Genomic DNA, 13,459 nt, shown 5'->3' on the forward strand with positions numbered 1-13,459 from the left:
AAGTTAGGCCAAAGCCCATGCTTAGGCTTGGCCCTTAATCCAATCCAACCAATCTAATTTATTTCCCTGCTTCACTAACTAGGGTCAAAAGATGTCCCAAAATTAGTTAAAAGAAAATGAGAGAGAGAGAGAGAGAGATTTTATAGTAGGAACGGTATAAAGTGCATTTAACTTTAATAAAAAACTGTGATTGAAGTTCGAAGAGGGATAGGGTGGATGAATAGAGCTCGAATCTCCTACCCACAAGAAGTCTATCTATGCCTACTTACGTCTCATTATAGCTGTACGTTAAAAATATCTCCCATGTTTGCATGTTACCATTCATGGGGAGATGTTCTGAATGTACAGCTGCAGTATTGTGTAGGTAGGATTCTTGTGGGCGGGAGATCCATCTCAATTCAGACGAATAAGTGGGATACATTAAAGCCCATTTGGTATGCATCCTGAGAATTAATTCTCACAATTATTGTGTTTCTCAAGATCAAAGTGACGTTTGGTTAGGGTTGTCTCTTTTAGAAGCAAAGAAAAAAAAAAAAAAAAAAGAGAAAAGAAAAACCCGTTCCTATGAATCAGTTCTAAGAAGTTAGATTAAAGGGGTGCTTTTTGTGTCGTGGTTGAAGTCATGGATAACTCATTTTATCCACGCTACACTCTTATTGGCGTTCCCTAAGACCATCAAGTGAATTGATCAACACCATCACCATACCGCGGGTCAAGGTTTAAAGTATTGGTAAGCTTCGATATGGATATGTATCATGATACACTTTGAATACACATGGAAACAATGGAAATGTATGGATATGGTTGGATACATAGGGGAAACTCTTACAAATCCCACAAATACAACAATAACAATAAACTAAAGTTGAAATAATTATGAATGAAATATAAATGCATATTTTGATTGTTTATATACATCACAATCAATAATACTGGGAGCATAAACATATACCATACAATAACGTTGCTGATAATACATCAAACAATGTTTATGCTTCCAATCTATCAAAATTGAAATACAACGCACAATAAATTGTTGTTGGATCAAGGAGGTTGATAGATCATATCCATCATATGGTTCTTCCTTACAATGAAAACCAATTAGAATATATTAAATAAATGATTTGTTTTTATTTTTACATTTTTCTAAATATGAAGAAAAAATCATTTTTGACATGAATTAGTGTTGGATCGACGAGTCAAAAGATCATTGATAAATCCATTTATAGTTCTTTTCTACAATGAAAATCATTTAAAACATATGTAAAGCATCATTTATAACCATTTTTTTTATATTTTGCAATATGTTGTTGGGACAACCTATACAATCTAGGGGAGCAACTAGGGCAGTTTTTTTTTGTTTTTTGTTTTTGTAAGTAAAGGGATCCATTAGAAACAGCAAAGTTAAGGATACAAAAGAAGACCCCTCATGCTGAGATATGAATTATGTCTCGAGGGGAGGGTCTAGGGGTCAAAATATGAGCTCTATTTACATTGGCCCTTTTTGCTATGTCATGGGCTGGGCCTACATCATTCCTGTTTACATACAAAATTTTAAGATAAAAAAAAGAAGAGATAAGAAATTTGATCAGCGCCTATTCATTCCACCTTATGGTTCCCCTGGTTTCTCTGAACTTTTGCAAGATCTCCTTCTCATCCAACAAAATGATTGCATGGTTGATACATAGCAGAATAAGTTTTCTCAGGCCTCTGATGATTGCCTAGAGCTCAGCTTCTGAGGCATTAATGGCATTGCACTATTGTCCTTCTACAAAGCAAACATTGTATATATAAGAGAATATATATATATATACATAAACCTGTAGAGGCTGAGGTAGTTTTTGGGTTCCAAGACCCATCAACTATAGCCATCGAGTGAGAAGCAAGGGGTAGATTGTGAGTAGGTATGTCAGTATGTTCAGGTTGGTGGTGAGACTAAGACCAAATTTGATCTTCTGTATTTGGATGGACATAAAAGTTTTCTTTCCTTGTGACTTCAAGGGGGTCCGGGGACTTTCCTTTGAAGATCACTTCATTTCTATGGTCCCATATAACCCTCAGGATGGCTAGCAGCCTAGCTAAAAAAAATCAGTGAGATTTTTCTTCTCAGGGTTCCTTTCGAGCCATTTAGTGTTGGATAGAGCTCTGTCAAGTCTCTCCTTAACTAAGTTTTGGCCACTTTGTTTGTTTGTCCATGTAAAGTAAGGGCCTGAGCTGCCCACTTCAACAAGGGAGAAGAGATCAATTACTCTTCTTGTTTGCGAGAACCTTAGTAATCCTGAAGGTAAATGATGTCATTTAAGTCTCCTATCAACAGCCAGGGTCTGGACTGTAGATGGGTTCTTGTTTGCTCAAAAGAGTCCCAGAAAGCAGCTCTGTCTCCCCTATTGGGACACCCATTGGGGAATGTCAAAGACCAAGATTTTCCTTGGGGTCCATGGGAGATATATAGTTCTTTAAGTCTCGAGGACTACATTTAACCCGTCCTTCCAGCAGCAGATGAGGCCCCCACTCTACCCCTAAGCCTCGACTATTTCGTAATTAAAGAATTTTAAGCATTTGCAAAGAGCGGTGGCATCCCTCAAATTCAATTTTGTTTTGCGGAAAAACAGAATTCTAGGTTATAGGTCTGTAGGAAGTCTTTAATAGTGCACTGAGTGTCTCTCCCGCCACCCCCCTGAATGCTCCAAGCAAAGATTATGTTCTGACCCCATTAGGGGAAACAAACACTCTACTCTTTAATTCTGACTACAATTCAACCCTGTTCTACGTACCATTAGACAAAAGTAAAACTACCACTACACACATTCACATCAATATTAAGCCCAAAATGATTAATAAAAGATAAACAACTTTTGTATAGATACATTTTTTATTTACCATTACTATATATGATTAAAATGTTTGAGACCAATCACACTCTCACTCCAATCGTCAAAATCACCACCAACATTAAAATGATTAAAATGCTTAAAACACACAGAAAAGTTGCGCAGTATCTAACTTCCTCTCCATTTTATTCTAAGTCATAAAGAGATGATCATTTGATTTTAGTATTCTCTAATTAAATTCTTTACCCGCAGCCTCTCTATTTTCTCTTTCTAGCTAGTTGCAAGCCCCAACGACAAATCCTAACCTTTGTCCAGGCAAATCATAAATCACCTCAAATGTCCGCTGTTGCCTATTACCAAAAATGACCACATCTTCGTCATTGCTGTTTGCAGCAAATGCCAAACAAATTTGAGAATTGTCCATGTAAGCAAGAGTCCCTGAATAAGGGTCCACGTTGACATCTGTATCTCCTTGGAAGTGCAAAGTGATTGAAGGTATCTGCACAGTCTCGTATCCACTCAAGTCATAGCATGTGTCATAAAGTGATATTGGTGGTGCCGATGGGTAGCTTGACATTGCTTGCCGAAAGGCTGACCGGAGGGCATCATAGGCCGACGGTGGTAGGCGACTAACAACAGTGCCGGAGTCTATGATGGTTCCTGGGGTTGTAAACACTGAAGATTCAATGGCCAATCTTTGTCCCCCGACGCTTATTCCTATGAATGGGACATAATAGAAGCCTGGATTGCTTGAGTCTATTATTAACTCTGTGTAGCTCACGGTAGAAGAGGTAGAACCAGCTTGGTCACCAAATGCCAAGAATCCCGTCGAGCTTTGGGAGCTTGGGAGACAATAAGAGAACAATTTTCCAAATCTTTCAGCTGTCTGAGACACCAGAGACACCTGGTTGGCCCCTAAACCAAGAATCCCTGATGTGGAATCGCTGAAACTATCGTTCTGGCCACACCCGAACTGAAAACCAGAGAAGACATCAGAAGGTGTTAGTGTGAGTGTTTCCTGTCCGTAGAGCCCGATTGAGAAGGTTCCATCACCATAATGGGCTTCATACACACAAGTGGAGGTGCATGTTGGATTGTAGGTTGTGTCGGAGCTGAGCTGAGAGCATTCGATAGATCCACAGGCGATGCTGGAATAAGAGGATGATATGGAGTTGTCGAAGATGGGTACAGAGCAATTAATACAGGGTTGGCATCGGACCCAAGTCAGGTCGCTACCGGTGTCCATAACCACCAAAACATCTTGCTTTGGTGTGCCGAGTCCGATGCTTACAATGAAGTCTCCAGTTCCAAGAGAGAGACCAGACTTGGTTGGAATTGTAACCTTGGAATCCCCCAGACCCAGAGGACCGCTTTTGTTTATTCTAGATTGAATGGAGCGGACTCGGAGTTCATCTTGGAGGAGGATTTCTTCTAAGCTGGGAGTTGTCTTCCTTTCTTTGCTTTGTGGTGAACAAGGCCCATTTTTGTGTACTAAGTGCAATTTTCCGTAGTGATGGGAACCTGAAATTAACCATTGAAAATCGCCCATTTCAGATATCATATTTTCCTTTCATAGTTGGGGGCTGGCCAGGCATATGGGCTTAATGGGATCATTTGTATCGGTTCTGCCATTACCAATTATTGTTAGTTATTTCAATTTCCATCAATGGAGCTTGAAATATTGTTTGCTTAAACCGTTTATTAAAGAAACCTTTTTTGGCTTGTGTAAAATCCCTTCATTGAGTTCACATCAGCTCCCCATAACGCCCCACTACACAGTGGGGATGTGTTGTGGGGAGTTCAAATCAGCCCCCCCATAAAACCAATTTGTTTTCCCTTTTCAATGAGAAAACTTTGGCCGTCCATGTTTGACAGCCAGAGTGCTGTCCACGGTGCTCTCCTACGTGCATGGCACGTTAGTTCATACATACACGCCTTCAATACTGTTTCATGGAATTCATATCTTTGATATCTTTGACAGCACAGACTGTCAAATATAGAGGAACAAAATTTTCCTAAGGCTTAGTTTAGAAAGATTATAAATACAAATATTTACAGTACAAGGCTAAGTTTGGAATGAGTATAAATACAAATATGTAGAGTGCAAACCATTGCATTTTGTATTATTTTGCATGTATTTGTTCTGTACGTATTTGTATTTGTATTCCTTCCAAACTGAGCCTAAAAAGCATAATTTCAAGAACAGATTTTAATTGTGGCAATTTCTAAAAAAAATGAAATAAATAATGAATACAAAAACATCCATACTGTAGAACACCCCCTGATGATTTACCTAAAAAAGAGTCCAGGAAAGAAATTTTAACCTTATACCTTTCGTGGGGGATGAACAACTTGTTGCAGGTAATAATGATTTAATTGCAATCTCCATCGTCTCTCCATTGGCCTCAACATTATACCAACTGAAGAAGAAAAATAAAGAAAGATGAGATGAAAAGAGAACACTAAGGAAAGAAATGTGAAGAATGGCCATGAACATAGTTGTAACAATTGTTGTTGCTACTTCTGTGTATGCCACTTTAAACAACAGAACCCAATAGACAAATATATTAATATCAAGAAGACTTAAGAGGAGACTTTCGATAAAAAACAGAAAGAAAAAAGAAAGAAAGAAAGAAGACTTAGACTTTAGATTAAAAAAGAAAAGAAAAGAAAAGAGGACGACCAAGTCTCCCCATGGACGTATGTCACTTGCAGATCAACTTATTAGTGATGACGGGGCAGTTTAATCACCGTTACCTGGGAATCACTGCCCATTTGTATGCACAGTGATTTAGATCTCAGAATTCTTATTCTTCATCCATTGGCGGATTGGGTTGTCAAATCGATCAAGTGTTCAAGTGGGAGAGTTGTCGGAGCATTGAAAGCGAGAAGCTTCCCGAAAGAACAGCCTCCGTGATATACACGAGCACGAAATTGCAGTGAAAGAAGTTTGTAGACCCACAGGGGAGAAAAGCATCCATGATATATGGGAGGAGGAAGAGGCTGCTGTGAAAGAAGTGTAGTGACCTGGAGGCTCTGTTTGTTGGATTTAGGTAAAATAACATATTTTGGTAATTGCTAACTTATTTTCCCATTTGGAGGGAAAGTAGTTAAAATTTAGGGTAAATTATTAAAACCTTTCCTGAAGTTTGGTAATTGCAATCACCTTCTAAAAAGAGGCATGAAAATGCACAAACCTTCCTTTTCGAAATTGATTTATTTTCCGAATTTTCCTTTCATCGCAATCACTCAAAGGTAAAGTTACAACTTTAAATTCTCTTTGTTTTATTCTTTTTTTTGTTCATAAAGTTTGTATTTTTTTATATATATAAAGCAACTTCAATAATAACTACATGGGTGGATGAAACTATTTCAGGAAGTTTAGGGGAGGTGGATGCAATGACTAAACTTCAGGAGAGGTTTTAGCAATTTATCCTAAAATTTAACGAGACAAAAATGCCTATTAAACAAGCAATAAAAACAAAAAAAAATGTATAAGCATAAAAATTAAAATAGAAAAAAGTTACATCTACACAAAAGAACATAAATAAATGCACTTTCCTGGGAAATACTTACCCAGGTAAGTAATTCACCTAAAAACAAAGGGGACCTAGTGTAAATATAATCCAAAATTAATTTTTGAGGTGGAGAAAACTGCCTGGGCTGTTTTGTGAACATGTGTGAATGCCACGTTATCATGAGCACGGTTTTCGAAACCGGATCAGACCGGACCGGACGGTCGGACTGGAAAACCTGGGAATCGCTGAACCAGTTGGTTAACTGTTCGAATAGTTTTGACCGTTTTTCAATTTTTTAATTTTTTAATTTTTTGTCAAAACGGACTGCTCGTTCGAGTCAAACGGTCAGACCATCCAAACCAAGAACCAGACCCTGACCGGTTTGGTTTTAAAAACCATGATCATGAATATGGATAAAAGAATATTTGCAATTTGATGTTATGTATAGAAAGCTAGAAAACAACCCAGACGTACTTTTTTTTTTTCCAAATAGCCAAAGTTTTCCCAAACAATAAAAGTACCAATGTTTTAAAATTTTGAATCTTTAACATTAGAGCATATATAAAACGTACATATATATGTTAGTTCAACCCTCAATATGGAGGGCTTCATACGTTTTCACTATTTTGTTGGAAAACTTAAAAGAATCAGTAATTACTATGAAACTAACGGAGACCTGTGCGATGCACGAGATTTGATAAAAAAGTTAAATAATACATTTATAAATACTTCTAATTAAATATAATAATTAATAATATTAATTAATTAATATTGTATTTTTTAAAATAATGTTAATTATTAAAAATTAAGAACAATAATGCAATTGTAAATACTTCTAATTAAATAATTTATAACTTGTAATTTTATGCTATTTATATCATAATAGATATCAATAATGCATTTTACATTAAGCTTTCAAAGGCCAGAACCGACTTGAACGAAGTGTTTCTTGGTGGAAAGAGTACCTGAAAACCAACCTGAAATGGAGAAGAATTAGTGGAGTCACATTTCAGAATCCAAGGAAGAAGAAAAACAAAAAGTAAAGAAAAATCACCCTAAAATGGAAAAACGATGCATTTCAAAAGAAAAAAGAAAAACAAATAAAAACGAAACTTATCTCTCCAGCTTACTATAAGATGAAAAACAAAAAACAAAGAAAAATTACTGACCTAAAACTTATCTCCAACGCTCTCACTACCAATCTGTAAACCTCTTCAAAACTTTATTTCCAACGTACTTGAAACTATTGAAATAGGATTTATCTCCAACATTGTCACAGAGTTTACTTTCTGTGAACACAATACAGAATGATAAAAAAAAACTAAAGAACAATACAATGTTTACTTTCAAAAAATAGGATTTAACCCCTCAGAAAAATACAAAACATAATCTAAAACATACCTGATATGTGTCCACTGAAGAACGATAAAAACCTGGAGGATGTGGCTTTATTCTTCTGTGTCACCGACCTCAAATTTTTAATGTTTGAGGTGGCTTTGTAACTTTGAGTGAGATGCATTGGAAGAAGATAGAGAAGAGTTTGGAGTATCCTTGAAATACAAGCCTGTGGCAGGAGATGCATTGGAATCCCAAATGCTTCCTCCAAAACATCTTTGCTGCAAATTCATTCAAAATTCTGAGAAATTAGGAAAAGGGTGGGGGAGAAAGGAGAGACATGTTGAAATTTATTGTAATTTTTAATTCATAGATCAATTGAAGTTTATTGTAAAATATTTATTTTTTATTTTTTGCAATATTTATTTTTTTCTAATTTTTGGTGTGCTCTAACCATAATATTTACCATGTTGTAAGTCTATGGATAATCTACCACATCGATAAAATTATTTTTTGTTACATTTAAAATTATTATTATTATTTTTATAATAAAAAATAAAAGAATTATTTGAATAAAAAATAAATAATTGTTTATACAATTATAAAAAATGTTTCATTAAATAGTTATTAAGCTTATATTTTGTAGTTATAACCTTATTAGAGAATACCCTTATGTTTCTGTATGTTGATTATGACATAATTTTTTTACAAAAAGGACATGTTTTTGTACATATATCTCATTTAGTTCATATATTTAAAGTTATTGATGTATATTTATAACTTATTAGAGTATATATAGTGTTTTCATGCGTATGTTAATTTTTGTCCATATCCATGCATATCCAAGGCGTATCCTGATACATCTCTTAAATTTACCTTTCTGATATACTTAATGTTTGTGATACTTTAAACCTTGGGCTCAATACCAAAGGTAAGGTTGAAGAGGGTTTCATTGATGCTCGTCCTTGTTGTGGTGTGGTATGCTCAAAGAATACTTGACAACTTTTTAACTTATATTCCCTTAGCTCGGTTTAGGCATGCCTTTAAACCATGTAGGAGAGTATGGTTTGAGACCTCAGTCTATCAGTTGCTTTGGGGATAGTGGATGGTCGTGCATCACTGCTCTATGTCGAGTTATTTGTAGTATTCCTACAACTTCCTATCCTTGAACTAGGTCCCATTGTCAGTGATCAAAACTGGTGGTGTGCTGAAATGACATATAATAGATCTCCTAGTGGAACCATACTCTCCTAGTGCCTCTAGTAATGATCAAACTTCTATTTGAGTTGTATAGAGTCTTGCTTCATGGTTGGTAAGAAGTACCGCTACTAAAGAGCTTTTGTCGGTAAGTGCTTGGCTCTCAAGTAAGTCACCATAAATTCTGTCATGTATCTCTTGGAACGCTAGTCTGCTTTGTTGGGGTTATGTCACTTCAAATAAGGAAAGGTATGAGATCTTGTGTATAAGTTCCCTTAAATTATGTAGTACTGAGAAGTTCTATGTGCAATCCTTTTATTTTCAGCTCAATCTTCTAGGAGAGTGCCATCTCAGAGGAAGTGGAAACTTGGGTCTATCTAGCAATGCTAGAAGCAAATTGGGAGATCATCCAATGTCACTTCAGCAATATTGGGTTATGGAAGAGTGTCTATACGAACTATTCCTCTAAGGTCTGAGTGAAATCAACTCAAACATTCTCTAACCAAGGTATTTACTCATAGGAGTGTAAATGATATTCGAAAATCCGATATAATCAAATCAAATTCGGATAATTCGAATATCTAATCGGTCGAATTCGGATATCCTATTCATATTGAATATTTAATTAGATTCGAATTTGGATATGAACTTATTCGATTTGACAATATCCAAATTCGGCCGATTATTTAATTCTTATATATAATATATAAAAACTTTTATATAATTTATATATATAACAATTAAGTTATATAAATAATTTATATATTTATATATTTTATATCAATAAAATATTTATTTTATATATTTATTAATTAACTAAAATAATTAATTAATTGAATCAAATATTCGAATATTTAATCAAATTCGAATTTGGATATTAATTTTCAATATCCGTCCGATATCGATCGAATTTGGATATTAGATTTTTCTAATCGGATTCAAATTCGGATATTGCCTAGTCTAATTCGAATTTGATCCGTTTACACCCCTATTTACTCAATGGTAAAGTGTTTTAATAAAAAAAATGCTCTTGAACCTTCTCCAAGTAGTTCACAATGGTAATTCCTGAGCTTCAAACTTACCACTAACTTGGTTCACCACAGGTTCTCTCTCGTTTCTTCTCTAGGAGACCACACTATCTCGAATCAGTGTTTGTGTTGGGCAGAAACCCAACACATTAGAGGAGAGGCTAAAGTAAAGAATGAAGTGACTCACATCTTCCTCCTTCCTCACAATGTGCAAACTGTCACAACACAAGCTTTCCCCTCCCACTATTTTGAGCCCATGTGTCATTTGTCAGTATCTCATCCTTTTCAGCTTTCCCCTAGCTCGTCTAGGACCATCTGCTTGCATCAGTTCATAACCCCTGAAGTGCTTAATGATTTTATGGAAAGAAACTAATAATCATTTGACTGCACAATAGCATTTACGTGGGCCAAGAAGAAATGACTATGGAGGTACTTGCCTCCCAGTTCCCAGGCCTACTGCTGTCCCCTTCAAACCCCAAGGAACCCTCCCCCACATACAAGACATTAAGGCCATTGTTCTCATCAGAACCTATATCAGCAAAAAAATCAGGTTATTTGTTAGTATTGGAATGCAGATAAGCAATTCTAGCTAGATGCAGGATCAATTATCAGAATTGTCCATATAAAGTATGATTGAATGGCTAAAATCATTAATAGTATCATGCACAGTTTTGATACATAAAACCACATATCGGCAAATCAATTGGATGAATAAGATGGGTATGTGTTGTTTGTAAGATTGTGTTATCTAAACTCAATATTTCTCTTCTCCAACTATTTAAATTAAATCAACAGGAATAATTCATACAATAATCTCTTCCTACCAATAATCAAGACAAGAACAGTTACCATCTTTAAAGTGGTGAAACCTACTCACATCCCTCACTATAATTTCCCTTTCAAACACCTTTGAGATAAGCTTACTGACTTTATGACAGTCTTCACAAACCCTCAAGTTCTTAACTATTCGAATGCAATTCCCAATCTCAGTCACTAACAAACCAAAAGCAATTGCAAGCCTCTCACTGTGCTCTTTAATCACAATCACCTTTTCCTCCTCCCCAATGTCATGCAAGACAGGTGAAATGTCAGGTGAGTAACCAACTTCTGCTAATCGCCCATCGATCACTTCTAACATCATGTAAATTTCAGAAGAACGCTCATGTTCCCTATCCCCTGCTATGAATTGATGAACCTTTCCTTGTGCTTCAATCAAGCTCCATCCTGCAACTTTACTGGTGCCTCGGTCAACCATTAATCTTCTAACTCTAACCACATCTTCCCATTTATTTGCTTTGGCATATATGCCAGCAAGAAGCACATAGTACCCATCATGGTTGGGTTCCAATTTGATTAGTTTCTTCCCAATTGTTTCACCCAGTTCTACTAACCCATGAATCTTACAAGCTGCCAGTAGGGTTCCCCATAATACAGGATCCGGCTGGATTGTCATTTTCTCAATCAATTCAAGGGCATCAGCTACATAACCTGCACGACCCAAGAGGTCAACCATACACCCATAGTGCTCCATCTCAGGCGTGATGCCATAATCTTCTGTCATCAGCCTAAAATAGTGTTTGCCCTTGTCAACCAAACCTGCTCGACTACATGCATTCAGGACCCCTACGAAGGTCACATTCACCGGTTGGAGTCCTTCACCCCTGAGGTTCTCAAACATAGCAAGAGCTTCATTTCCGAGGCCATGGGAGGCCAACCCACAAATCATGACGTTCCATGTCCAAACGTCTCTTTGGGGCATTTTGCTGAATATTTGTCTAGATTGCTCAATGCAGCCACATTTTGCGTACATGTCGATAAGGGCTGTACTAAGCGAGACACTCATAGGGAAGTTTAAGGTTTCTATAGTTGAATGAATTAATTGGCCATGTTCAAGCAAACCCAATTGAGCTGATGCCGAGAGGACTGTCACCAATATTGCCTCGTTTGGGAACAGCCCCTTCTCTCTCATCTCCTTAAAGCATTCCAAGCCCTTCTCAAGGTATCCACCTTGGACATAACCCATAATCATGGTACTCCAAGAAATCACATCTCTATCAGGCATTTCTCCGAACAGTTTCTCCGCTAAATCAATCTGACCACCTCTAGCATAGGTAGCAAGAATTGCGTTCCACGTGACAAGATCACAGCACTGGGGGTTCTCGTCAAATACCTGCCTCGAGCTTTCTGTTTTGTGACAAGCGCTATAGAAATGAATCAAAGCATTTCGGATGTAGATATCTTCTGTGAATCCAAGTTTCACAATGTGGGCGTGGATTTGGGTCCCTTCAGCTATTGCCAAAGCCTTGCTACAAGCTTGGAGGACAAAAGGAAAGGTATAATTATTAGGCGGCAAACTACTCCTCCTCATATCCGCATACAAAAGAAGTGAATCACGAGGCAATTTGCCCTTTGCAAGACATCGAATCATGTTATTAGCAGCGAAAATATTTGGGTTCCCAATCCGTCGGAATATCTCGCAGGGATAGTCGGATGAAGTGGAAGGGGAGAGAGCCAATGCAGCAAGGAGGTGGCCCATGATCGTGTGGTTGCCGGCAAGGCCGGCGGCAACAATGTGAGCATGGACTTGTTTGACTTGCTGGATAGAAGGGCATGAAGGAAGGATAGACAGAAGAGAATGGGGAGTAGCGGTTAATGAGTAGTGAGAAATTGAATTCTGAGCTGGGAAGGAAAGGAGGAAATTGCAGGAGGAGAGAGATATGGTTGGACACTTGTGGGTAGACCGTCCAAGAGAATGAACAGTTATTAACATCCGAGTGGTTCGATTAGTCACCACTCACCACTCACAAATCATCAAGTTGCATTGAGCATGATCAACCAACAACCACAAAAGATTGCTGCAGCCATTTGATGTCTCAAATATCAACTCAACAAAGCGCGTGCCGTCCAACGAGCACAACTGGTGGTTCTTGAGAACTGAGATGAACAACCCATATCAGAATTTGCCAAGATTTTTGGTAACTGATGAATTCACATGGTAAAATCTCAACCAGGCAAAGCGAAACTGTTTGTCATCCTCATCCATGGCGAATACGAAATACAAGCACCGGTTTTAGCACTTCAATTAAGTCCAGATCAACCCGACAGAGAAGTCCTAAAACATGTAGAAACATAACCGCATAGGCGTTGAGGCGCGTTTAACACAAAACTGTCTAAACGTTCATGCCTCAATTTTTAGGAGCTCTATTTCGCTCCATCCTCAAGTATATACTTCCGCCCCGCCTTTTCATGGTGGATGTCATTTAACAAAACAAGAGACGTGGCTGAATCATCTACCGTCAAAACAAAAACGAAGTAACTTCCATAAAAAATTCCAACGCCCCCATTACTTCCAATGGTACATTGATGTGGATCAGCTGGATCTCACGTGGCCACTGACGTGCATGATAGGGGATTTATTCAGTACTTCGCGGCATACGTCTGCGCATAAGGGTTTTTAGTTTAGGTTTTTGTATTTGCTCGACATATTCTTAACCCTAAGCCATTTATCGCAATATTTTTAAAAGATAAATTCTATGATGCGAAAAATATA

General features: G+C 37.2%; 1 protein-coding gene and 1 pseudogene across 3 annotated transcripts; both read right to left on the reverse strand.

The window, feature by feature from the left end:
- Positions 1-2,999: 2,999 nt before the first annotated feature.
- Positions 3,000-5,785, reverse strand: LOC148864571 (aspartyl protease family protein At5g10770-like). Of its 2 annotated transcripts, XM_088981093.1 has the most exons (3): positions 5,589-5,785; positions 5,163-5,251; positions 3,000-4,352 (listed from the first exon to the last, which is right to left on the reverse strand). In XM_088981093.1, the coding sequence occupies exons 2-3, from the start codon at positions 5,218-5,220 to the stop codon at positions 3,106-3,108; spliced, it is 1,305 nt and encodes a 434-aa protein (XP_088837219.1). In that variant the 5' UTR covers positions 5,221-5,251; positions 5,589-5,785; the 3' UTR covers positions 3,000-3,105. The 2 variants fall into 2 exon arrangements, with proteins under 2 accessions (XP_088837219.1, XP_088837218.1); XM_088981092.1 differs by lacking the exon at positions 5,589-5,785 and having other exon boundaries at positions 5,163-5,380.
- A 4,868-nt stretch (positions 5,786-10,653) lies between these two features.
- Positions 10,654-13,122, reverse strand: LOC148864572 (pentatricopeptide repeat-containing protein At5g66520 pseudogene; annotated as a pseudogene). Its single transcript, XR_016109318.1, has one exon. The product of XR_016109318.1 is annotated as a pentatricopeptide repeat-containing protein At5g66520 pseudogene (transcript).
- Positions 13,123-13,459: the final 337 nt, after the last annotated feature.

Source organism: Nelumbo lutea, chromosome 3, assembly GCF_056320005.1.
Source record: "Nelumbo lutea isolate HS-2025 chromosome 3, American lotus-T2T, whole genome shotgun sequence".
NCBI lineage: Eukaryota > Viridiplantae > Streptophyta > Magnoliopsida > Proteales > Nelumbonaceae > Nelumbo > Nelumbo lutea.